At 40.4% G+C, this 24,716-nt stretch overlaps 1 protein-coding gene and 1 long non-coding RNA gene across 4 annotated transcripts; one reads left to right on the top strand and one right to left on the bottom strand.

Moving 5' to 3' along the window:
* Window positions 1–394: 394 nt before the first annotated feature.
* Window positions 395–13,591, bottom strand: LOC121649044 (collagen alpha-1(II) chain-like). The gene is made up of 16 exons (XM_041999574.1): window positions 13,571–13,591; window positions 13,208–13,315; window positions 10,598–10,651; window positions 9,817–9,870; window positions 7,934–7,987; window positions 6,887–6,940; window positions 6,732–6,785; window positions 6,177–6,230; window positions 5,792–5,809; window positions 5,654–5,707; window positions 5,454–5,516; window positions 5,201–5,366; window positions 4,179–4,285; window positions 3,279–3,359; window positions 3,007–3,192; window positions 395–851 (listed from the first exon to the last, which is right to left on the bottom strand). The coding sequence occupies exons 1-16, from the start codon at window positions 13,589–13,591 to the stop codon at window positions 696–698; spliced, it is 1,284 nt and encodes a 427-aa protein (XP_041855508.1). The 3' UTR covers window positions 395–695.
* Window positions 13,592–19,837: 6,246 nt separating this feature from the next.
* LOC121648609 lies at window positions 19,838–24,116 on the top strand. Of its 3 annotated transcripts, none has more exons than XR_006012004.1 (5): window positions 19,838–19,927; window positions 23,481–23,524; window positions 23,652–23,746; window positions 23,840–23,913; window positions 24,048–24,116. It is a non-coding gene; the product is annotated as an uncharacterized LOC121648609 (long non-coding RNA). The 3 variants fall into 3 exon arrangements; XR_006012003.1 differs by lacking the exon at window positions 19,838–19,927 and adding exons at window positions 20,477–20,804; window positions 23,315–23,320 and having other exon boundaries at window positions 23,384–23,524; window positions 23,840–24,116; XR_006012002.1 differs by having other exon boundaries at window positions 23,840–24,116.
* Window positions 24,117–24,716: the final 600 nt, after the last annotated feature.

The following is a 24,716-nucleotide window of genomic DNA, read 5'->3' on the forward strand; positions in this document are numbered from 1 at the left end:
ATAAATATATATGAAGAAATATATTTGTTGCTGTTTAAAGAGAAAACTGCTGCTAAACCTGTTTATGTGTTTAGTGCAGGGGTCTGCAGCCTTTCCAATCCAAAGAGACATTTTTCCCTCAGCCAGCTAAATAAAACTACTTTAGAGACGCAAATGTTACCAGACTTTTCAAAAAGGAAACTTAATGTTTATTTTAATGAAGAGCCACCATATGATGTTTGTTTGTTTTGTATCTGGTCTTGTATTCAGCTCGTACAGTAGATCCTCAGGTATGGATTTTCATACGTCTTCAAGCTGCCTGCACCTCCTATTTATTTATTTAAACTTGGATACAATACAGGAGACTCAGGAATAAAATGAACAGCTCAGGAATATTTACATAAATAAGGTTTATAAAAATGTATAAAAATACAAGCAAAATATACAGAAGAACATGGTTCAGTCTAACTCTGGTGATAAAAAGGGAGGTCAACAGTCACTGTGAGCGGAGGAACCTTCTTCCACCGTCAGCAGGTCTTCTTTCCCTCACCTCTGTACATTTCAGAGCTGGCAGCTCATTTTTAACTCACAATGTCCAAAATATTTTAACACATCAACCAGAGACCAGAAATTCTGTCATGCTGCAAAAGAAAAAATTGCTTTTGTGGATTTTCTTTTAATAGCTGCGAATGTGTTCATGCTGAGAGGGAGCATCTCTAGCTGAAGCAAGCTGGTCCAACGGTGAAGCCAAACTCGTGGTAGACATGTTTGTTTCCCAGCACTGCCAGGTCCCTGAGAGGAAGCAGCTCCAGAGCTTCACTCTCAAACTGGAACACGGATTCTTGGCTTTCTGACTCGGGCTCATCCAAAGGCTGTAAAAAAAAACATTCACATTTAGCATTTGGAGATGAAGAATAAAGATAAGTGGAAACAACACAACATGTCATTTCTCATCCAGCCACTCTCTCTGCTCAGTAGGTCTCAGGTCCTGTTGGTTCGAGGCAGATCTTTATCTGGGAAAGACGTTTCACATGTCCTGGGTGGTTTCTACTAGTGGTGGAAACAGTGGTGTAACAAAGTACAAGTACTTCATTACTGGACTTAAATATGTTTTTTATTTTAGATTTAGATGTGGATACTTTAGACTTTTACTTCACCTCATTTTACAGTAAATAATCTACCTTCTACTCTACATTTCTACAACGCGTTGCGTTATACGTTACAGTCACATTGAGGACTTTATTGTCTTATTTTAAATTTTTATACATTCCTCGGTACACTGCAGAAAATTCCTTTGAATTAAATGAGCTAATAATAATTTCCTTCCCCCAGTAGCCTGTTAACTTATCCTAACAGAAGTTCATGGTAATATGTAACAGGTTGCTAGGCAACACCTGCAACGTTAAAGTTCGGTAGAAGGACTATTTTTCTCAGGATAAAATCATTCAAGCAGGATAACGCATGGTTCAACGGTCATTATAAAGAAATAAATCCGGTTTAGTCCTGAAGGCATTAATGTGATCAAAACTGAGACGGGAATCGGTCCATTAAACCAATCAAAGCGAGCAGGTGACGTTAGACCCTCCTTCACCTGCTGCAGCAGCACTAACTGGTGGGAAAACACCCCAAACGGGAATCATGGATAACTCTTGACTGTTTCCCTGGGAGATATTGGTCCACCAGGAAGATGGGATGCCTCTCCTTTCTTTCTTTAGTGGCATCTAACTCTGCAGGTCACCCTAAAAAACTGATTTCCAGAATCATCGGTGTGAACTGTGTCAGAGGGTAAACCCAAAAAGATCAATAACCTTTCAAATAATTGATATGAGATTTTTCGAGTGTTCCCAGTAGCATCATTTGTATCACTGTTAATTAAAATGGTCGGTCTATACTACAGATGTGTTAACAAATACAGTTAGCACACTTAATGATACTCTAGACCACCGAATTAGCCAACACATTCAGCAAATACTTTTACTTTTAATACTTTAAGTTGATTTAGAAGCAAGTACTTACTTTTACTTAAGTAAAAAGGTTAACATGGTACTTTTACTAGAGTACATTTTTGTCTGTTTATTTATACTTTTACGTAAGTACAGTGTTTGTGTACTGCCTTCACCGCTGCTAGCTACAGTCTGACAGACCCGACATGTCCAGTCCTTACAGGCTCACCAGGCCACTTTAGTCTTACTGTACCTCTGACCATCATTTTCTTTCTCTCCTTAAACAGATCTCATTAGAATTTCAATGTCAAGTTTGTTTCTATAGCACATTCATACAGCCAAAGCCTCCAAAGTGCTTTACACAAACCAATGAAATATAAGGACAACATACAACATAAAAAAAACAACAACAACAAAGATTTAAAGGTGGAGACACTTTTACAGACCACAGAGTTAAAGACAAAGTGTTCCACAGAGTGGGGGCTCAGTCTCCTCTAGTTTTTAAGTTAGATTGAGGGACCTCCAGGACCATCTGAATGGCTGAACCAAGCGCTCTGGAGGGCCGATGTGAGATCAAACAGGTATTCTGGGACCCATTCAGACACTTAAAAACAATAAAATAATCTTAACATCAACCCTGAACTTGACTGGAGGCCAGTGGAGTGAAGGAAGAACTGGATTTCTTTGCTTACGCCTCTTTGTTCCAGTGAATCGATGGGCTGCTGCATTTTGAACAAGCTGCAGGTGGTGAAGCTCAGACTGTCAAATTCCCACATACATACAGTCTAAGCGAGAGGTAATAAAAGCATGGATGACTTTTTCAGGGTCTCTTGTGCTTAGATAAGGCTTGACTTTGGCAATCAGCCTTAGCTGGAAGAAACTAGGCTTAACCACTGAGCTGACCTGTTCATCTAGCTTAAAAGCACCATCCACAATCACACCTGGTTTCCTCTGCTAGTGACCCAAGGTCACAGGCAAGGACCTGAACCAGATCAGGGTGACCAAACGGAACTGTAGAAAGCTTGAGGCCACCTGAAAGACTGAATAAAACAAGCCTACATGAAATGGGTTTGCTGTCACCTACCACACAGTCCCGTAGTGCTGCTACGTAACTCTGCCTGCCAGTGTCAGCCTGGAACATGACCTCCCTTTTTCTTCGGCTCAGTCTATTTCCTGTCTGGCAGGAGTAGGTGATGGTCTGAGAGCAGACCCTGCTGTTGAGCCGCAGGAACCTCATCTGCACCACATCGGAGTCACCTGGATACTCAAACTGGGGAAGGTGGAGGGTATGAGACGTAGAGAAATAATGAAGTGAAATTCAGCTCAGATGAAATGGTATCTGGATCAGACACTCACCTGGAAACCATCTTTCATGGTGCTCAACCAGTGAAATGACATATTGGAGCCAGAATCCTTCATCCAAGCTTTCACTGGAACCTGTGGTTGGTCATGAAGTGTTATAATGAGGTGTTTAGCCAATAAAATCACAACATGTGTCAGCAGCATGTTGTTTGTCCTTCTCCAGGCTTTGTAGATAAAACTGTAGACACATCTCCTGTCTTCATGTCCCGTGACTCTGTATCGTGGCTCTACTTATGCATAAGACTTTTAATAAAACTCGAGTGGATCCTTCTCATGGAGACTTTTGGTAAATTATTTTCCTTCACATATTAAATGTTTCTGCAGTTTGTAATCTGCATGTTTAAATTTCTTCTGCGTTCATATTGGTTTGATACTAACGTGTGGATTTGAACACACATTTACAAGAACATAAAGTAATTTACCAAATGGTTTACATGATTTATAAATCATGTTTTACATATATGTGACAATACTGAGTCCATGTTCAGAGTGTTTGGTTAAATTATCAGTGGTTTTTCTTAGTATTTCTGTTTGAAAGCCCCTCCATGATGCTTAGCGAGTGGTGGGAACCTATGAACACCAACATGGTGGTTAGTCACAATGTAGATCTTCCATCAATATTCCAGTCTCATCTACTTTACTTTAAACAACAGGATACCTTACAAAATCATTTCAAACTGGAGAAGACTTGAAACTGGGGACTGAAACCATCAACTGACAAGAGAAATATTCACCCAAGTAATAAATGAAGTGAAAACTTGCTGACTGCTACACAAAAAACCATCATTCTCCTCCTGCTGATCATTAAACCACAGGAAGAAGGTCTGACATATCTCTGAACTGGCTTCATCGGCCTAATCCAGACTTTTATATTTACAGAGTTCATGTTCACACCTGAGGCTGGAGTGGAGACAGGCAGGTCTTTGGCTCGGAGGTGAAATCACAGTACACTTGGAAGGCGTCCTCTGGGCTGCCCTGGTTGGGGTCGATGTAGTACAACCCTGGAAGAAAATGTCTTTAAACATTTAAAAACATGATTCCACTACTTGTTCCTGTCCTGAGGAGAATAGTGTTAATTCACACTATTCTCATAATCTGTGAACTAAATCTAAACTTCGGCACTTAGCTCCTCTTCCTCACGTTAAACTATTAAAAACATTCAAATGTTAATTCAGTGCTGTGGTTTAAGGTACGTCTAACCACTAAACGAGGTGTAAAATATTACATATCTGCTGTCTGAAGTTGTTTTATTCTTTCTAATTGTCTGTTAATATAGAGGCGTTTTTATATCTTTTACATGTTACATGTGATTTTGTTTCCTTATTTATAGTTATATTTCCATTTTCTTATTTATGTGTGCTAAAACAGAGAGACTCCTGAAAACTGCGTTGTGCTCACATAATGACAATAAAGTTCTTGAATCTTAAGTGAAATGTCTGGTAATTAATGATTTGTGTGGGAGGGGCAAATTATATAAGGTTTGTCTTCTTTCTGCTCCTTTTCATTCAAGGGTTAGAGATTCATGTTTATCTTTATAGTTTGTCTGGTTAAAGAAATAAATGTATAAAATGAAATGAGTATTGTGTGTGTGCATGGTCTTTGCTGCTGCTCACTGATCACTTTAAAACTGAAAAGCAGATTAATAAAGTATCTGCATCTGTTCTAAACGCTCAGACGGGTTCTGCATTTAGAGACGAGGGTAATAAACCATCACAGTAAACAGATGGGGGGGTTTCATGGTTTTATGACATCTGTACACCATCCCAGCCCAAAGTCCTGTAGCTTCTTCATGCAACATTTCATACATGAGGAGAAAATAAAGGCACATGGAGGACCGTTAATGTGACGAGTCTATTGTTTATACAACAAACCTGGCCTTAAAGTTTTACTGCAGACTGACCCTTTGCCCACCTCACCATTGGGGGAGCTGGGATGAGCGAGCCACAGCTCCAGACAGGTAGTAACTGGATGTTCTCTGCTGCCATCAGGGGGCTTCATGAACCAGTGAAGATCCTTCTGAAGCGAGTCCAGCAGAGTCTGGACCAGGACATAGCTGGCCCTGTCTGCCATGTACATGAGCTCCTGAGACATTAGCCCCAAAGTACAGAGAGTTTATTAATAAATGACTGGACCAGTAAAGAAAAGATCTTAAACTTAGCATTTACTTACCTTCAGTTGAGTCAGTGTAAGATTTAGGGAGGACCCTGGGGGGCCAGGTGGGCCAGGTGGACCCTGACGAACAAGATGTGGTAAAATTAACACATTATTAGTCTCGTGGGCTGTATGACACACATTCTGTTATCTCATCACTTCATGACTCCCTCATTCGTTGTTATGCAGAAAGCTTCCACAGGAAGGCAAATACCCACGGACAAACCCGTCTCTCCAGCTGGACCAGGTGATCCAGGAAAACCTTTCAGTCCCTGGTGACAGCAAACAGCAGGGAATTAGAAATATACTGATTCATTCCTCAGATATGTCCGAAAACAGCCTGGAGATTTACCCACCTTCAGTCCAAATAAGCCCTGAAAGAGAAAAGAGCAGATGTTCAGATCAATAAACGGTTTCCACCATCAGAACCGCAGCAGTACCGGGTCTCAAAAAGTCTTCATGACTGTCTTTTTTCATGGTAGCTACAGATATGCTGACGGAAACTGAGACATTAAGGATAATAGCACAAGTAAATGAATTAATATAGTGTTGACTGTGTGTGAAGGTTTTGAGAGTATTTTTATATGACTTTATAACTCAAATCTGTATTTTTACAGATCTTTGTCTTTGTCCTGTTTTGAGATCTTCTTGGTGGCATCTCAGACCAAGTGCTGCTGCAGACTCTGGAGAAGGGTGGTGAATACTATCAAGGCACGGCAGGTTACAGCTGAGATGACTTACAGGCAGCCCAGGCAGTCCTGCAGCACCACGTCCTCCTGGTGGGCCAATGTCTCCCTGGGAAACAGTCCAGAGTTATGTATGATTATTAATGCAAACAAGGGGAACAGAGTGACTCCTGCTAGATATCCAAGACTCCACAGGGAACATTTTAGAAAGAATTCCTGATTAGCACTGCAGTCACTGGTGGATGGTTTACTGCATCATTCTGCTGGATAGAAACTGACATAATTTGGGAACCATCTCCATCATGGTCCTCCGAGTTCCAGTCTACATGTTCAACATTTAGGATCCATCTACAGCTACTGGAATATTTTATGAGTGCAGACATGCACCAGTTCAGCTTGTAATGGTTTGTCAAACATGCAGAAAGGTCACACAACCAACATGACAACTGTTTGAGTCATTCAGCAGAACTGGCTGAATGACAGGACTCTGTTAAACCTGATTCCTCTACTCAGTAAAACGCTTGGATTTCAGATCATCATAACTGCAGTTATGATGATGGAAACGTCAGCCGTGATGGTTCACACTGGAATACACCAACTGTTCATCCACCTGCTCTCCCTTTGGACCAGGTTTTCCTTGTCCCCCCATGTAGCCTCTGGATCCCTGAAACATCAGTATAATGAAGGTAAAACATGACTCAGCAAACATGCCAAAAATGAGATGGTCTATGGGAATTATTGTGCTGAAATGTTCAGTAAACTCACCTTTAACCCTCCTCTTCCTGGAGGACCAGGTGGTCCCAAATCTCCAGCTTCACTCTGCATCATTGAAAAAACAGGAATTAATCAGCCTTTACAACTTTACTAATTCCTACGACTATTCATTTCTTGGACCACTTTCCTCATTCCAGGGACTACTCTCAACATTCCAGGGACTACTTTATTAATTTTTTGGACCACTTTCCTCATTCCAGAGATAACCTTCCTCATTCCAGGGACTACTTTACTCATTACAAATAAAGCTGTAATTGTGTAACTGTAAATTTCTTTGAACCGCCTCACAATTTAACTATGACCTCGGTGCTACTTGGAGTTTGGCCAGAAATCCTCAGTTAACACACATCTGCTTACTTGTGGTTCCTTGAGTTTCTGACAGTAGAACAAGGTTCAGGGCTGCATTCCTGTGGAACCAGCTACCAGTTTCTTTCTTCGGCAGGCTTTTGAGTGTTTTTCTTTTTGATAGAACTGATCCTGAACCTTCCCTTACAGTTCCAGAGCTAGAAGTTCCAGATCTGCTGCACTACATTAATCAAACTTCACTGTCCTGGACTAAATGAAACAGATAAGATCTAAAGGCATACCTTCAAGCCTCGCTCTCCTGTTTCACCTGTTTCTCCACGTGGACCAGCACCACCCTGTTTGGAATAAATATGAGAAATTACATGAATCTTCTATGAGTTTTTATTTAAAATCAAGATGTATAAAGATGATAAAGTTACAGCAGAAATAACTCCAGACTAAACACAACTTACGTATGTACCCCGTCTCCCAGCAGGGCCAAAAGGGCCCCGGTCCCCCTTCGTCCCCTGAAGGACCACAAAGCAGTCAAAACGTCATGAAAAACACTAAACTAACCAGACATTTTTTTAAAAGTTGAAACTTAAAATTCAGTGACTGACCTTCTCTCCTGGCCTCCCTCTTCTTCCTCCATTTCCATGTCCCCCTATTCTTCCCTTTAAAAATGAATAACAGCTGGGCTCAGGAGGAGAATGTCATTAATATTCATGTGTGATGTTTGGTCCATCATCCTACCCTGATTCCAGCGTGTCCAGCCTTCCCTGGATCTCCTGTTTCCCCATCTTCACCCTGAAACTCAGTCCAGTCAGTCAACAGACTCTAAAACAAATGTACATGATCTCAGCTCTTAAAAATATTAAAAATGTATTTGTTAATCCACTGAGTAACTTCATTAACAAGCACAGTAAACTTTGTAACCAAGAATATGGTTTCAGGAAAATCCGGATTTCTTCACTTTACTGATGAAACTTAAAATAACATATCGTTGGAATATTCTAGGATTTACATAAATCATTGGACACAGCTGATCATAAATTGCTCTTAATAAATGATATAAGTATAAAATATGGTATCAGGGGAGTGGCCTACGACTGGCTGAGCAGCCATTATGATAAAGATATAAATTTGTACATTTCAATACTACTAATTCAGGGTTGTTGAAGGCAACATGTAGGGCTCCACAGGACTCACTACACAACCACCGATGTTTATATTGTATATAAATGTTTGGTTTCTAATTTAGTAAAATACATCTTATTTGTTGTGTATCGGGAACAATCTGAAGCAGCTTCTAGAAGCCATGGAACTTCAGATAGTTAAAAGCTAGTTATAAGCCATCAAGTTCCCCCTTCTCCTTGGAAAAACTAAATGCATCATATTTGAAAATAATACAATTATGTTGAAGTAAAAAAATTTTTGAAGAAAATTCTTTGGAGTCATTGTTGATAAACTGGAAAAGTCACATAAAGTGTCCAAAAAGTCTAAATCTTTTGTATTTCTGAATGAAACGAAGCATTTTTATGTCAGAAATGATTGTTTATTTTATCATCCTCTAACCGTAGCATATGTGACGTAGCCTACTGTGTTGAGGTTTGGGGAAATGCATTTAAAAAACAAACAAATTCTGTCTTTTTTTTCTTCAAAAGAATATTAACTACATTAGAATATGAACTTGTTAACCCGAACTTGTAGAACTAATTCATTATTCATCCAATAACTAGATAATAAATCAATCCAAATAAGCTACAAAGCTAGGAAAAAAACAATCAGCTCTTTCTATGCAGATGCAGATGTTCAGGTATAAAACTTGATAAAAAGTTTTGTCCTGAAAACATTAAACTGTGTGATTCTTTGAAAATTATTTAAAAAGATGTATATAATGTATGTAAAGTGAAGATTATTCTTCACAATGAGAAATATTAAATCAAGCTGCGTGATACTCGAGGTTATAGAAGTGAAAACAGTACAAACGGTTTATTTAGTGTAAAATTGGTTTCCTCTGTGTGTAAAAGTGGTCGCTGTTATATAAGCATTTGTTTCAACTGTTGCTTTATCTCTTTTATCTTCTTTATTATTTTGATTGTTATTTTTTGTTCTTACCTGCCTCCATAGGAAGAACCAATAAATCAAATCAAAATTTAAAGAATCTGTTAATTTAGCCTCTCTGGACACTAACACTTTAGACTTTAATTTTTAACAGTTTTCTATACAAAACTATTTTCCTGATGTAAAATGTCCTCTGATTTTAAACATTAATAAAGACTAATCGCAGTTTATTTTAGTGTTTTCCAGCTAGCTTAAAGATTTAACACTTGTTGAAAACCTTCAGCTTGTAAGAAAGATCATAAATATCTAGATTTACATTGTACTAAAACATCCGGTGAAAACGTTTTAAGGTGTAAGTTCAGTTTGGATTATCTAAACATCGTGTTTGAGGTCGAAATGGAAATTATTCTGCACTATAAAAAATAAGACGAAAATAAAACTGAATTACACAGTGTTTGCTAGCAAGAACATTTCAAGCTGTTTTGGTCTGAGGTTGATTACGAGAATTTTAATTTATTTAAGAATCAAAATGCCATCTTAATGAGGAAAGTGCAGCGGAGCATGCAGCTGACCTTTGAACCTTTATGTCCTGTTCTTCCCTTTGACCCCTGGTTGCCTTCAGGTCCCTGAATGAAACAGAAGACGGAGAATACAGAACATTTGTTCTAACACAGTCAGTAAAAACATCTAGAAACTCATTCTGTGGTGTTACAATAAGTCTTTAAGAAACAAAAACAAATATATATGTAATGTTTGTGTATAGTATACCATCGTTTAGCTCTTATTACAACTTATGCTTTTGTGTTCTCTATCAATTTAATTCACCCTTGTTGATTGATGTTTACCATAAATATTTAGATAAATTAAGCTACAATTGCTGTTTTATAGTATTTAATTTTTCTAATATTTCTAAAATAATAATAATAAAAATCAACAAAACTTGTTTCTGTAAATTTAATCTAAGTTTCATTTTAAGTTGTTTTAAATATAAAAAAGCCAAATTCACAATTAAATTTCATATATTGTCAATTTTAGTGTTATTTTGTTCAGTAAAACACTATTAACATCAATATTGCCACTGAGGAGGCAATTCTAAACTTAGTTTGCTTTTAGTCTATATCTGGGAACCTGGTCCTCGAGGGCCAGTGTCCTGCTGCAAGACACCGGACTTAGACCCAGACTTGTGCAGAGCTGGATATCAAGCTGTTAAATGTTGTAGGAGGTTAAAACTGGATTATCTGGTCAGGATATTCAGTTGTGATAGTAAAGGTCAAAGGTCAGTGAAGGCATCGTGTCAGTGGAGATTTCCCACAGGGAATGTGAACCAGATGGAGAAGAAGGGTCAGTTCTGACCTGAGGTCCTGGAGGGCCAACAGGACCCAGGAGTCCCATCGCTCCCTCAGTGCCCTAGGAAACAGAAACAAAACAAGGTTTCTGTGAGTGCTGGAACACACTGATATGTCACGTATAGCTGTTTAACATGTTCTGGTGTCAGTGAGAACTATTACCTAAATAAATCTTATTTCTCTGGCTGGTAAAATGCTTTAGCTAAATGTCATTTATTAAGTTTACAGTGCAGATTAGAAATTTGGTACAGAGCTTAAAGAGATTTTATTTTCTTCCTGTCCACTTGGGCAATGTGCATAATGTTTCCTCCCAGAGGCCCAGAACTCTGTGGTTCATTTAAATAGAAGTGATTTAATCATGTGGGAAAAGCATTTTATTATCATTATTTCATTCACTTCTCTTTTATTGGCCCAGAAAGGTGCCACATTAGCTTTTCCAGCTTCCTTTTCTCAGCATGTTTCCATGAGGACCTCTGAGTTCTGTAATTATTTGGTCATTTTCATTTAGACTCTGCATCAAATTTGACAGTTTCAGAACTTTCTAACTTAAAATGTATTCTTAAAAAGACTTGATCAGTCTATTAATCTTATCCTTGTTATTATTATTTTTATTTTATGACAACAGTCTAAAATCATTTTAATCTGTCTGACCAAAAAGTGGGTATAAGTTAATAAGAAGGTATTTTTCTTTAAATGACACATTTTATGGTTTCTCTTTCTAATATCTGCAGCTTATCTCATCAGATATGATCTAAATGCATCATCTTCTGTACATCCTGATCTGTGCTGTGGGTCCTGGTCTTACCTCAGGTCCAGGTGATCCTGGAGGTCCTTGATTTCCTGGTAGGCCATCAGGACCCTGCAGAGAACTGGTCCATTATTGGTATTCATTCATGTATTTTCAGAAATGACTATGTCTCATTATCAGTTGCGATAGATACTCTGAAATGTTCCTGATGTTGGACCCTCTGAAACATTCCTGATGTCGGACCCTCTGAAATGTTCCTAATGTCGGACCCTCTGAAAAGTTCCTGATGTCGGACCCTCTGAAACATTCCTGATGTCGGACCCTCTGAAATAATCCTAATGTCGGACCCTGTGAAATAATCCTGATGTCGGACTCTCTGAAACATTCCTGATGTCGGACCCTCTGAAATGTTCCTAATGTCGGACCCTCTGAAAAGTTCCTGATGTCGGACCCTCTGAAACATTCCTGATGTCGGACCCTCTGAAATGTTCCTAATGTCGGACCCTCTGAAAAGTTCCTGATGTCGGACTCTCTGAAACATACCTGATGTCGGACCCTCTGAAACAATCCTGATGTCGGACCCTCTGAAATAATCCTGATGTCGGACTCTCTGAAACATTCCTGATGTCGGACCCTCTGAAACAATCCTGATGTCGGACCCTCTGAAATAATCCTGATGTCGGACTCTCTGAAACATTCCTGATGTCGGACCCTCTGAAACATTCCTGATGTCGGACTCTCCGAAACGTTCCTGATGTCGGACCGTCTGAAACTTTCCTGATGTCGGACTCTCTGAAACGTTCCTGATGTCGGACCCTCTGAAATGTTCCTAATGTCGGACCCTCTAAAATGTTCCTAATGTCGGACCCTCTGAAACATTCCTGATGTCGGACCCTCTGAAACGTTCCTGATGTCGGACCCTCTGAAACGTTCCTAATGTCGGACCCTCTGAAATGTTCCTAATGTCGGACTCTCTGAAACATTCCTGATGTCGGACCCTCTGAAACATTCCTGATGTCGGACCCTCTGAAATGTTCCTAATGTCGGACCCTCTGAAAAGTTCCTGATGTCGGACTCTCTGAAACATTCCTGATGTCGGACCCTCTGAAACAATCCTGATGTCGGACCCTCTGAAATAATCCTGATGTCGGACTCTCTGAAACATTCCTGATGTCGGACCCTCTGAAACAATCCTGATGTCGGACCCTCTGAAATAATCCTGATGTCGGACTCTCTGAAACATTCCTGATGCCGGACCCTCTGAAACGTTCCTGATGTCGGACCCTCTCAAACGTTCCTAATGTCGGACCCTCTGAAATGTTCCTAATGTCGGACTCTCTGAAACATTCCTGATGTCGGACCCTCTGAAACAATCCTGATGTCGGACTCTCTGAAATAATCCTGATGTCGGACTCTCTGAAACATTCCTGATGTCGGACCCTCTGAAATAATCCTGATGTCGGACTCTCTGAAACATTCCTGATGTCGGACTCTCCGAAACGTTCCTAATGTCGGACCCTCTGAAACTTTCCTGATGTCGGACTCTCTGAAACATTCCTGATGTCGGACTCTCCGAAACGTTCCTAATGTCGGACCCTCTGAAATGTTCCTAATGTCGGACCCTCTGAAACTTTCCTAATGTCAGACTCTCTGAAACATTCCTGATGTCGGACCCTCTGAAATGTTCCTAATGTCGGACCCTCTGAAAAGTTCCTGATGTCGGACCCTCTGAAAAGTTCCTGATGTCGGACCCTCTGAAATGTTCCTGATGTCGGACCCTCTGAAATGTTCCTGATGTGGGACACTATGAAATGTTCATAATGTTGGACTCATAAATGTTCTGGATGTTAGACTGTCTGGGACTCTTACCGCCTCTCCTGGGTCCCCTTGCTGTCCAGGCTCTCCTCTCATCCCTTCAGGTCCAGGGAAACCTTTTGGACCTGGCCTCCCTGGTCCTCCTGTAACTCCTGCAGACCCCTATAGCACAAATATCTCCAGTTTTCTTTAACTGCAACATCTGTTTACATAAACCATGCAAAATGAAAATAAGTTGGTTTCACTCAACTTAAAGTGGTGATCTTGATTGATAATTTCTTTCAGAAATGACATATACTGGGGACAACTATAAACAAGTCTTTATAATGACTTGTTAGAAGTAACTGGACCAAAATCCAGTGAAATCAAATAAGTAAATTAGATGGAAACTCATTTGGTTGTATTTTATCCACTTACCACTGGTCCAGGTTTTCCCATGTTACCTCTCACACCTGGGCGTCCTGCCACCCCCTAGAGTAGTTAACATAAATCACATGTACCCCTTTTCGACCAAAGATGAACTGATGCTGGTTCGGTTCTGGTACTAGAGCCGGTGCTTAGGTGGTTCCACTGTGATACTTCCAAATAACTTCTCTGTTTTCCACAGTCACAAAGTTGAGTTCTGAAACCTTACGAGAGAAGAGACCTTCTTCTTCTCGTCCATTAGGGACAAAGGGTAGTGAATATGAGCGGCATGCACATCTACCATCCAGAGGTGAGTGGCCTCATCTGCTCTCTGCATGCTTTCACTGCTGGGGTCCTTTTTTTGGCACAGCACTCTGTCTGTGCTGCCTCCTCCTCTAGTGTGTTATTGTGATCAGCTGATCAGCTTTTCTGTCGCAAGTACCGTCTCTCTTGTTGCGTTTGTTTATTGTTCAGCTGAGGAAACTAGTGGTTCATGGTTCAGACCGGCACATATTTACCCCAAAGTGGATGCGCTCGAAAAATAAGCAAAATTTATCAGTCTCATGCCAATCAGACTAATGTCATTGTCACATAAAGCTGAAGAATGAAAAATGAAAACAGATATTATCACCATGGAAACAATTGGTGAGATGATGCTATATGAATTCTGCACATAGACTGTATATAAAAGATGGACGGAGCCTCCGTGACGTCACCCGTAGGTTTGTGAAGAGCTGAATAGAAGCTCATTGGACGGTTCCTACCGTTGCCATCTTGGTAGCGTCACGTGTGTCATCATTCCTGGAAAATCCAAAAATGGGCAAAGGGGTGGAGCTGACAGGGGGACTGTGAAGGTGGGGGTGGATGATTGACACCCATCAAACTCCAAGCTGCCTGTAGCTAAGAGCTAAACAAGCTAACCTGGCACTAACGGTACCTAACCAGCTAACGGAGGTAGGCGGGCTAAAGCTAAGGCGCGCTGTTAGCCAGCTAAAAACTGTGGTTGTGCTGCAGTCTCCCTTCTTGCAGTGGATATTGGATACATGTCAATCAAAAGGACACGCCCCTAATTTTGCCAAGTTTCAAGATTAAATAACATCCAAAAGGATGAGTTAGAAAAAATTTACCCCCTCACAGTTGTCATGAAGGTAAACTTGACCTATTAACCCTAAAATGTTTTTGTACAAGTCTTTAAACATGTTTTTTCTGCTGTGAAGTTGGTCTTTTTAACATGGGAGTCTATGGGGATTGACTCTGTTTTGGAGCCAGCCCCTAGTGGATGAGCGGTGAATTGCAATTTTTTGCACTTCCACATTGGCCTCACTTTTTACAGGCAGAGATTGCTGCTTGATTCTACATCATGATCTACAGCATGGTAGAGACGATGCAGAACAACATAGAAGTACAGTACATGCTGCATTTACTAACCCTTGGACACCGACATTTACCCATTTATGGTCCCTGAAATCTTTTTTCAGCTTTTTACATTTATTTACTATCTGGTTGACGGTTCTTGCTATGCCTGCTGCAGCCATCTCCCTCTGTATGTGTCCAAAGAACCGATTAAGAACCAGTATTGAGAGCCAGGAGCAGTGGAAAGCCAAAGAATCATTGCTAAGTCCGACAGACTCCGAACCAGCTCTGGAACCAGCTCAGTCGAAAAGGGGTATCAGTCAGCAACATCTCTATTAGAAAATATGAGGCGTCAGGACAGAGGAGTGTTTAAAACCAGCTGAAGAGAAGATAAGGAACAGAAAACATTTCTATTAGATCAACATCCAGGATGTGGGGATGAAAAAGATAGACTGATGGAATTCTGGACAAAGACAACAAGCTGAACAAGTTTTTCAGCAGGTTCAGTTCAGATCAGTGTTCAGCATCCTCTGCCTCCCGTCCCACAGACCTGTCATTTTCCCTGGACCCATAACTTCCTGTCACCCTGCAGCCCCCCCATCCCCCACACTACCTAAACATGGCCGAGGCCTAATAAGACTGCTCCATTTTCCAAAGGCAGACTGGGAAGGGTTTTGGCTTTTCTTTTGTTTTCCCTTTGCTTTTAAAGTTTAGACTCAAAAGCAGCTGATGACATTTTTATTCAAACAAGTTTTAATCTTTAATTTGAGCTGACTCAGGTATTTATTTATGACTGCTTTTATATTTCATATTTCTATTTCATGACTTTTGTGTCTTTTATGTTGTGAATTTAATGGCTTATTTCTTCTGTAAAGTACTTTGTGACAAGTGTCTGTGAAAGGTGCTATATAATTAAACATTACTTATTTATTCTTGATTGTTTAAGTTCTTTTTCCTCATATCTTCCTACTTAGAACTGTACTGATTTAGTCTTGGATGTAATTTGACTACATATTTTATTTCACCACTTTTTGTGTCAAAATGGCCTGATCAGCCAGTGTACATGTTTCACTCGTGCTTCAGTTCCCTGTGTTGGTGCCTTTGTTGAAGCTAGTTTTTGTTTACCTACTTTATGGAACCAAAGTCATTATAATGAAAAAATATGTCTTTTTTTACTTTTTGTAAATAAATTTAAGAGATATTATTTCTTAATGCCTCTTTAGTTTTTGCTCGGTTCCTGATGCAGCTGGAGAGCCTGGACCAGAACAAGGCTGCAGGTCCAGATGGTGTCAGCCTCAGCGTCTTAAAGACCTGTTCAAATTCTACAGCACTTTTTCAACATTAGTATGAGTTGGGATAAAGTTAAGAGGAAGTTCAGGTCTTGAAGTGTTTGCAGCTGCAAACAAGAAAAATGCTGCAAAAGCTGCTCTGTATAATGGACAACACTGCACAGCTAGTGTGTTCAGTCAGCGGCTTCTTCATCTCTGCAGCAGCAAACAGTACAGAACGTCTTTCCTGCCCACAGCAAATAAAACCTTTTACAATTCCAAATGAATTCTCATTATTTCTTTGTTTACACTGCATCATTTCCTTTAGAAATGAATAAAAAACATTTATTTCACTTTAATTTATTAAATTTAATTCAATCCTGTACCTTTGGACCTTGAATTCCTGTTTCTCCAGTCAGACCAGCAGGACCGTTGTCTCCCTGAGTCAGATAGGAGAGGAAAGCTCAGTTGTCAAATATAAAGCATCAGCAGCATTAATTCTGTCCAGATTTCGCTCCATCATAGACAATGCCACACATCCCCTGTATTCTGTCTTATCACAGAGGAGCACATTCAGCAACAGGTTGATATCGGTCCGATGTGCCACGGACAGACTGAGGAAGTCCTTTGTTCCTATCAGGCTGCACAACTCTCTTGAAGGGGTGGGGTGAGGGAGGGGGCAGAGAAGTAAGGAATAGAGGAGATGAAGCTTCTCTGGCTGGAATACATTAGCGTGGACTTGTGATTTTATTATGATTGATCATATTTTATTTTGCTTGGTTTTTATTGATTGATTTTTAGTAATAGAATTCTTAACTTTATTTATTTATAATATATGCAAGCTTTTTTATGGGGCATGAGCAACTGGTGTTCAAAATTTCCTTCGGGATTAATAAAGTACATCTTATCTTATCATGGTTAAAACTTCCTGTATATTTCATACTTATTGTCATAGTTTTTCGATCTCTTTGCAGCTTTAATATTATTAGAGTGTTTACCTTCTGCCCAGGCGGTCCATCAGGTCCTGGAGTCCCCCAAATACCTGGAAACCCCTGAAAAAAGTGACTCATTTACTGGAGTTACCAGTGGAGCACTGCTGAGACAGCAACAGATAAAGTGGTTTTGGAAGTATTCAGATCCTCTGTTTTTACACACTTAATTGGAGTTTCTGTCCTTTCCTTGCTCAGAGTTCAGAGAAAAATGTTCTGGAATCACTCCTAAGCTAAGACTCCTTGCTAGGATGTTTTAGGTTAAGTTAGGAGCTCTCCAAGAGGATTCTCAGAATCTTCAGGAATACGGGTCCTGATCCTTGACCAGACTGATAGCTTTAGTCTGGACTTCCCTATCAACAGAGATGCAATGTTGCTGTGTTATACTTAACTGCTGTTAGGCAGAAACCTTTTTGTATTTCAGCTGTTTTCATGAATTGATGCCCTACTTCATCATACAAGTCACACAATAAAATAGCAGATCTATAGGTTCAGCATAAAGCAACACATTGTGAGCTTGTTGTTTGGTTTTTTTCATTAATAATTACAAAATTAATAGCAATGGTTTGAGCCAACAGCAGGTACTTTCTGATCTACTTAGGGTGATGCTTTGTACAGATAAAGTTCTAACTGTGGAATCAATTACTCCAAAAAACCAAAGAGTAACAACATCCTGACTTTGGTAACTGTGGCTTTATTTCTGAGAATTCTCTAAAGTGTAAAACTCCACCCTGAACACACACATGTCCAAAATATGAGCAAAGGATGAGGAACACATGCTCAACGTGACCTGGTCTGCCAGTGAAATTATAATGGATTATAGTTAAAATATGTCCATATATCGTTTCATCGCTTCCACCAAACCCCTTCATCCACGCTGTCGTCATGGTTCATCTATGGATAAATAAACTGCTTGTCTGTGTCCACGCATTTTGTCATGCATTATTAATGTCGTACGATCAGCCCTTCAGTCTCATCAACGAGATCTCCCAAACGTCTCGTCATGTTTTAGTTATCAGAGAAACATGCGCAGCTCGTCACTGTCTCATTATCGTCATGATAAATAAATTTGTCCTCATCATTGTTGACAAAAACACTGGTGTGTGGTGCTGCAGTTAAATGTATTCATATTTCCTAAAGGAAATGGTTAGTTAAGACACCTAAGATAATTTACTTAACTTTTCTTTGTCAAATAGTTTAATGAAACAAACGAACAGATTTAAGTTGTAATGGGGTTTGTATTTTCAGGAGTATTTTGGCCTTTTTACAGATCCTCTCCTGCTGTGTTATAGGTCATAGTTTGATCACGAATGTTTTTCTTACTGCATTCTGGAGAAAGTTTTCTTCAAGCTCTTGTTCTGTCTCATAGCATGACTCCACCACTCCTATACCTTATTATAATGATGGCAGCAGGTGACAAGCAGGTTGCCGTATGTCTACCCAGGTCAGCTCTGTGTCTAAACTATGACTCGTGGTTTAATCAAAGAGGTCTACGGGAAAAAAATTAAGTAAGTTAAACTTGTTTAATGTGCTGAGATTAAGAGTGAATTCTTGGAATTTTCTAACAAAGTTCAGTCAGTTCCCTTAGCAACAAGCAGACAACGTCTCATAGATACATGTTAGACACTTCTGATGACAAAATGTACATTTTGTTCATGTAAAATAACATCAATAAACAGAGATGAGCTCTGGATACTTTCTGAAGTGGTTATGTCTGACATACACAATTCTTTAAAACGTCTCAGCTGCAGTCAGTAAATCACCTGTAATCCTACCAACCCTGATGGTCCAACTTTCCCCACCGTTCCCCCTTGGCCCTGAAAGCAAAAATGAATGAAAAGACGGATCATATACAAGAGAGATGACGACACATTCTGATGTTTTAGTGCTATCAAGACTTATTTACCATCAAACCTGCATAACCCTTTTCTCCTTCAGACCCTCTTGGTCCTCGTGTGCCAGAGACTCCTGGATTCCCCTCTGATCCCAAAGGACCACTATTTCCTGCATCTCCCTGTGAAGGACATGTAATAATTTACTGAAGGTGAGCACAGACATAATCTTACAAAACTAAACTTTGTGTCATTTGCGGCCTCAATCTAGGCGCTTGCACTTTTATCAAACTCGAGTCCTCTACCAGACTTCTGCAGTAGCTCAGCTGTTCCTAGGACTCAGGGCTGGACTGGCCATAGGGCATACCGGGCACTATCCCGGTGGGCCGATGGTGATTATGGGCCTGGCCGGCGGATTATTATTTTTTTTTTTATTATTTTATTTTATTTTATTTCATTTTTTTTGGAAGTGGGGAAGAGTTCCTACACATCTTACTAATGTTATTAGTATTGGTGCACAAAACTAATAGATCGATCATCAGCCCATTAGCCATGATTGATTCTGGGCTGGACCAATCACAGCCGAGGGCCGCCCACCCGTTTGGGCCGCTGCAGTCAATCAATCATACACGGTCACGAAGAGAGGTTCACAAGATGGAGAACGCCAAAAAACGGAAAGGAGGGGCAGAAAAAATTCGGGAGAAAAAGAGACAAGCGCTTCAGGCAGATGCTGCCAAATGTACTAAGATTACAGAAATGTTTGCTGGTGGCCGGCGAGGAGTTCCGTCTTCAGCATCTACATCCAAAGCAGTCCCAGGCGATGATGGTGGAAGTGGCCGGCAGGTGGATGAGGGGAAGGGAGGGCAGGACGGGAGACCCGCGACGCCGGCGACTGGCCGTGCAAGTGGAGAGAAAACTGCACTTCAGGTAAGAAATAAACTGTACCTGGTCAGTTTAGATAAAGTTTATTTGGTGTTTGGCATATTTTCTTTGTGCTCGCTTACTCTTGAGCTACTAGTTACAAGCAGGCTAAAGCTAATTCTACATGCTAGCTAGTGGGCTTTTCTACCGGTGTGCAGTTTTTTGGTCGATGCTATACTTATTGTGATTTTAATGCTTTAGTAATTTTATCCATTAGGTAGCTAGGTATAGTCTTAAATAGATAAATATTTCAGTGTTTTACTTATTGGCATATAAACACACACTTTTTAGAAAATTTACTAAGAAAGATAAAGCTCAACAGAGCAAAAATGTTGACCTAGTAAATGATGAGGATATATTCATCATACTTTCTCTGCACTGGCAGATACAATTTGAATTGAATTAAATTAACATTGCCAGGAGATGTAAAGTTTCAAAAAACATGAAAGTCGCTTTGGGTTTAAAGTTACTATTTTAAAGTATTTGTCTTTATTCTTGATATGCTGTGTTTTAATCTTTTTTAATTACTAACAACGCCATTCATCATCACACTTGTATGTTTCTGTTCAATTTAAAATGTTTTTTTTAATGAAATATTTTAGAAGGCCTTAATTTATCTGGTAAAATGTGGCCTTGAGATTGTAATCATGATATGAGGATCATGTAGATTTAACAAGAGATAATAGCATCAGTCATTGCATAATTTCTTTACTTGGTTTATGTAGTTTTTCATCAAATAATAACTTGGCCATAATATTACTGATTATTTAATGCAGGTTTTTGTGACTTAGTTATCTGGCAACAGAATACCATAATCTTAACAAATTATGTCAATATTTATATGTTACACCAGGTTGATTCACCATCACCAGTTGAGCTGTGTGTGAGAGAGACAGAGGAGCAGGAGAGAGAGACAGAGGAGCAGGAGAGAGAGACAGAGGAGCAGGAGAGAGAGACTGAGGAGGAGAGAGAGACTGAGGAGCAGGAGAGAGAGACAGAGGAGCAGGAGAGAGAGACTGAAGAGCAGAGACAGAGCCAAGGCATAGACTACTTTGCTCGGCCTGAGCCTGCTATGTTACAGGCATTCTTAGATCACCACCCACAGCAGGATACCAGCAGTGCAGTTTTGATGAGGGTGTTCACCTGTAAAGATGGCACCAGCAGGAAGTGGCTCACTTATTGCAAAGAACGCCATTTATTGTTCTGCTTTGTGTGTCTGGCATTCGCAAAGCGGACTGATACCAGCACATTTATTACAGGCATGAGTGATTGGCGACATGTACATGTGCGCACAGAGGAGCATGAAAAGAGCGCTGCGCACCAGACATGTGTTGAAGCTTTTTTCTTAAGGAGCTCAAAAAGCAACATCAGCAGCTTGTTCTCTGGTAATCAGATGTCAGCTCATAGGGAACAAGTCAAAAAGAGACGCCAAGTTTTGGATCGAGTAGTGAATGTGGTAAAAGTACTTGGGAAGAGGGGGCTAAGCTATAGGCAGGTGGAGAATGAGGCCGCATACACCTTGGATGACGATAGCATTGACCATGGTAACTTTTTGGAACTGATTGTGTTATTAGGCAAGTATGATGTGTGCCTTAGAGAACATCTAAATGACTGTATTGAAAAAAGCAGGAAGTTGCATCAGTCCAGTGGATCAAGAGGTAGAGGGTCTCTCATCACCCTACTCTCCAAAACAACCGTTGACTCGGTGATTGACACACTCGGGCACCTCATCCAAGAGAGAATTGCCAGTGACGTCCAGAAAGCTGGAATGTTTTCTGTTCAGTTAGACACAACTCAGGACATAACAGGCTATGATCAGTGTTCAGTTATCCTCAGGTATGTCACTGAGGCTGTGCAAGAGAGGCTTGTTGCTATAGTGAGGTGCGAAGCTGCAACAGGGCAGAACTTTGTGAACTTGCTCTCAGGAGTTTTGCAGCATCTGAATGTGGACAAAACCATGTGCATCGGTAATGCAACAGATGGGGCATCAAATATGCAGGGCCAATATAAAGGCTTTTCAGCACTGATGACCTCGCAGGCTCCAACTCATGTGCATGTGTGGTGCTATGCACATGTACTTAATCTTGTGCTTGCTGACACGACACAAAGTGTCATTGAAAGTGGAACACTTTTCAGTCTGGTTAATGACATCGCTGTGTTCATCAAAGAGTCCTATCAGAGGATTAATCTGTGGGAGAAACAAACCCCAGAAGAGAGGAGACACAGACGTCTGAGTCCAATAGGTGAGACTAGGTGGTGGTCCAAGCATGATGCTCTCCAAAAAATCTTTGGACATTTTGGAAAACCGGAAAATGGCCTCTTCATTGATGCAGTGCTTACACTGGAGGCCATTGAAAAACGGGAAAAAGAAAAACCAGCTGTTCGTGCCAAAGCACGGGGCTATAAGGAGTGTCTCTTGAAATATGAAACTGTTTTAACAGCACAGATTTTCCTTCGAGTGTTTGAGCAAACAACCCCACTGTCCAAGTACCTCCAGTCGATGGGAATGGACATCCTCTCAGCCCATCGTATGGTGACTGCCACACAAGAGAGCCTCAAAAGCATCTCTCGGAATTTCACAATTGTGAAGACAGCTGCAGACACATTTGTGAAATGGACAAATGAGCAACTGGAGGAGAGAGAAGACAATACTGAGATGGAAGTGGAAGCTGCACTACCCGAGAAGAGAGCAAAGAAGAGAAAAAGCAGGGCTGGAGAGATGGCTGATGATGAGGTACCCATGAATGCTGACAAAGCATATGAGGTGAAAGTGCACAATACCATTCTGGACACAGCCATTGAGGCAATCCACAGAAGATTTGTCACACATGGTTCTCTCCTTGCTGATTTGGCATGGCTAGATCCCAGAAAGTTTGATCAGGTCAGAACTGCTTCTCTCCCTAGTAATGCACTTCAAAACCTCAGCACATGTCTCCTCAAATTTGATAGCAGGGCAACTGTAAATAACCTCCAGTCAGAACTGAAAATTTTTGCTGGACAGTGGGACAGGCTTAAGGCATCTCATGTGGATGAGTACAAGACCAGAACAGCAGAGGATGGATCTGCAGAATGGGAACAAGAAAGTGAGATTGTGACCAAAAGCTGTGATTCGTGCAAAAATTGCCCACTGTGCTGCTATCAACTTCTCAGACGGTTCAACATGCTCTCAGATGTTTATCGTCTCCTTGGGCTTGCATACAAGTACCTGCTGACCCTCTCTCTGACTCAGGTAGCCTGTGAAAGAACATTCTCAACACTCAAATTTATTAAAAGCAGACTCAGAAGCAGCCTGTCCGCGAACAGGCTACAGATGTTTATGCTCATGGCCACTGAAAAGGACATTCTCATGTCATTGGACTCCGACATGGTCATTGATCGGGTAGCTGAGAAGAGTGAGCTGTTGAGAAAGTTGCTTTTGTAGCTTGATGAGGGAAAAAAAATGATCAAAACACTCATTATAAGGTATCAGATATTAGATTAAACTTTACTGCCATTGCATAAACATATACTGTATAAACATTGGTTGTTTCTCCAGCCTTAACCTGTCACTGTTTTATAGGATGCTGTCACTCATTTTTGGAAGCCTGCTGTGGTTTCCTCAAAGTAAGTACTGCATAGAATTGGTGATTCAACTAATTTTCTAAAAAGCAGTACTGTGATCACCTGAGTAAGTCCATCAAGTCTTATTCTTTCTCATCTTTCTTTCCCTGGTTTCTTTCACTATTTAAAGGGTTCCATGTTTGAGGAAATATTATGTGCTGCTGACCTGAGTTTTGCTGCTGCTGGATGTCAATGCTGACTTTATTAATATGGTTTATTAATATGGTGGGTACATACTGTTTATGAAAACAGTACTCACTTTTAGTAATATCTATCTAATTTTTGCTCTACTGTGTCATATTTTGTCATACTTTTTAGGATCCAAGAATATGTTGTTCATTTGTTCAGGAGATTGAGTACACCATGCATCCTTTTGGTTCTCTCCAAGTACTGTAAGTACTGCATGGAACTGATTATTCAACTATTTCTCTGGAGTACATAGACCAGTACTGTGATCACCTGAGTAAGTCCATCAAGTGTTATTCTTTCTCACCTTTTTCTGTCTGTCTCCTATCACTTTTTGAAGGGTTCCATGTTGGAGGAAATATTCTTTGCTACTCTGCTGTTTGTGTGGAATAAATAATCTCTAAAAATATTGCTAAATCTCTCATTTATTAATAATAATATTCATCAGTGAACATGTTCCATTATTCCCTTGTCTTAATTTTGGCTATGCCATTATATCTTGTTTAGATCAAGCAGCCTTTTTGTTTCTACTAAGTAGAATAACTGTCCGAGAGAATGGTGTGGTTTTAAATTTATTAGGCTTAATTGTTTTTCCATCAATACCTGGTGGGCTGGTCTGGGCTCAATATGCCCGGGCCGATTTTTTGTCCCAGTCCAGCCCTGCTAGGACTGTTCCTCGGTCTGCTTCCAGGACTGTTCGGTTTCCAGGACTGTTCCTCGGTCTGCTTCCAGGACTGTTCTGTTTCCAGGACTGTTCCTCGGTCTGCTTCCAGGACTGTTCCTCGGTCTGCTTCTAGGACTGTTCAGTTTCCAGGACTGTTCCTCGGTCTGCTTCCAGGACTGTTCTGTTCCTAGGACTGTTCCTAGGACTGTTGTTTCTCCGACTGTTCCCAAGGCTGTTTTTTTTTTTTTTTTTTAAGACTGTGTCCTAGAAACAGTTCCTAGTGTCTGTTCCTAGAACTGTTTCTAGGACTGTGTCTCGGACTGTTCCTAAGGCTTTTTATTTTAG

Source organism: Melanotaenia boesemani, chromosome 11 (genome assembly GCF_017639745.1).
Source record: "Melanotaenia boesemani isolate fMelBoe1 chromosome 11, fMelBoe1.pri, whole genome shotgun sequence".
NCBI classification, from domain to species: Eukaryota; Metazoa; Chordata; class Actinopteri; order Atheriniformes; family Melanotaeniidae; genus Melanotaenia; species Melanotaenia boesemani.

Coding starts and splice junctions, on each gene's coding strand:
- LOC121649044 (XM_041999574.1), bottom strand. CDS start 13,591: ATGGGAAAACCTGGACCAGTG. Junction 9,871..10,597: donor TTGGCCCTCCAGGACCTCAG/GTCAGAACTGAC, acceptor TGTTTCATTCAG/GGACCTGAAGGCAACCAGGG. Junction 5,367..5,453: donor TTACACTGACTCAACTGAAG/GTAAGTAAATGC, acceptor CTAATGTCTCAG/GAGCTCATGTACATGGCAGA.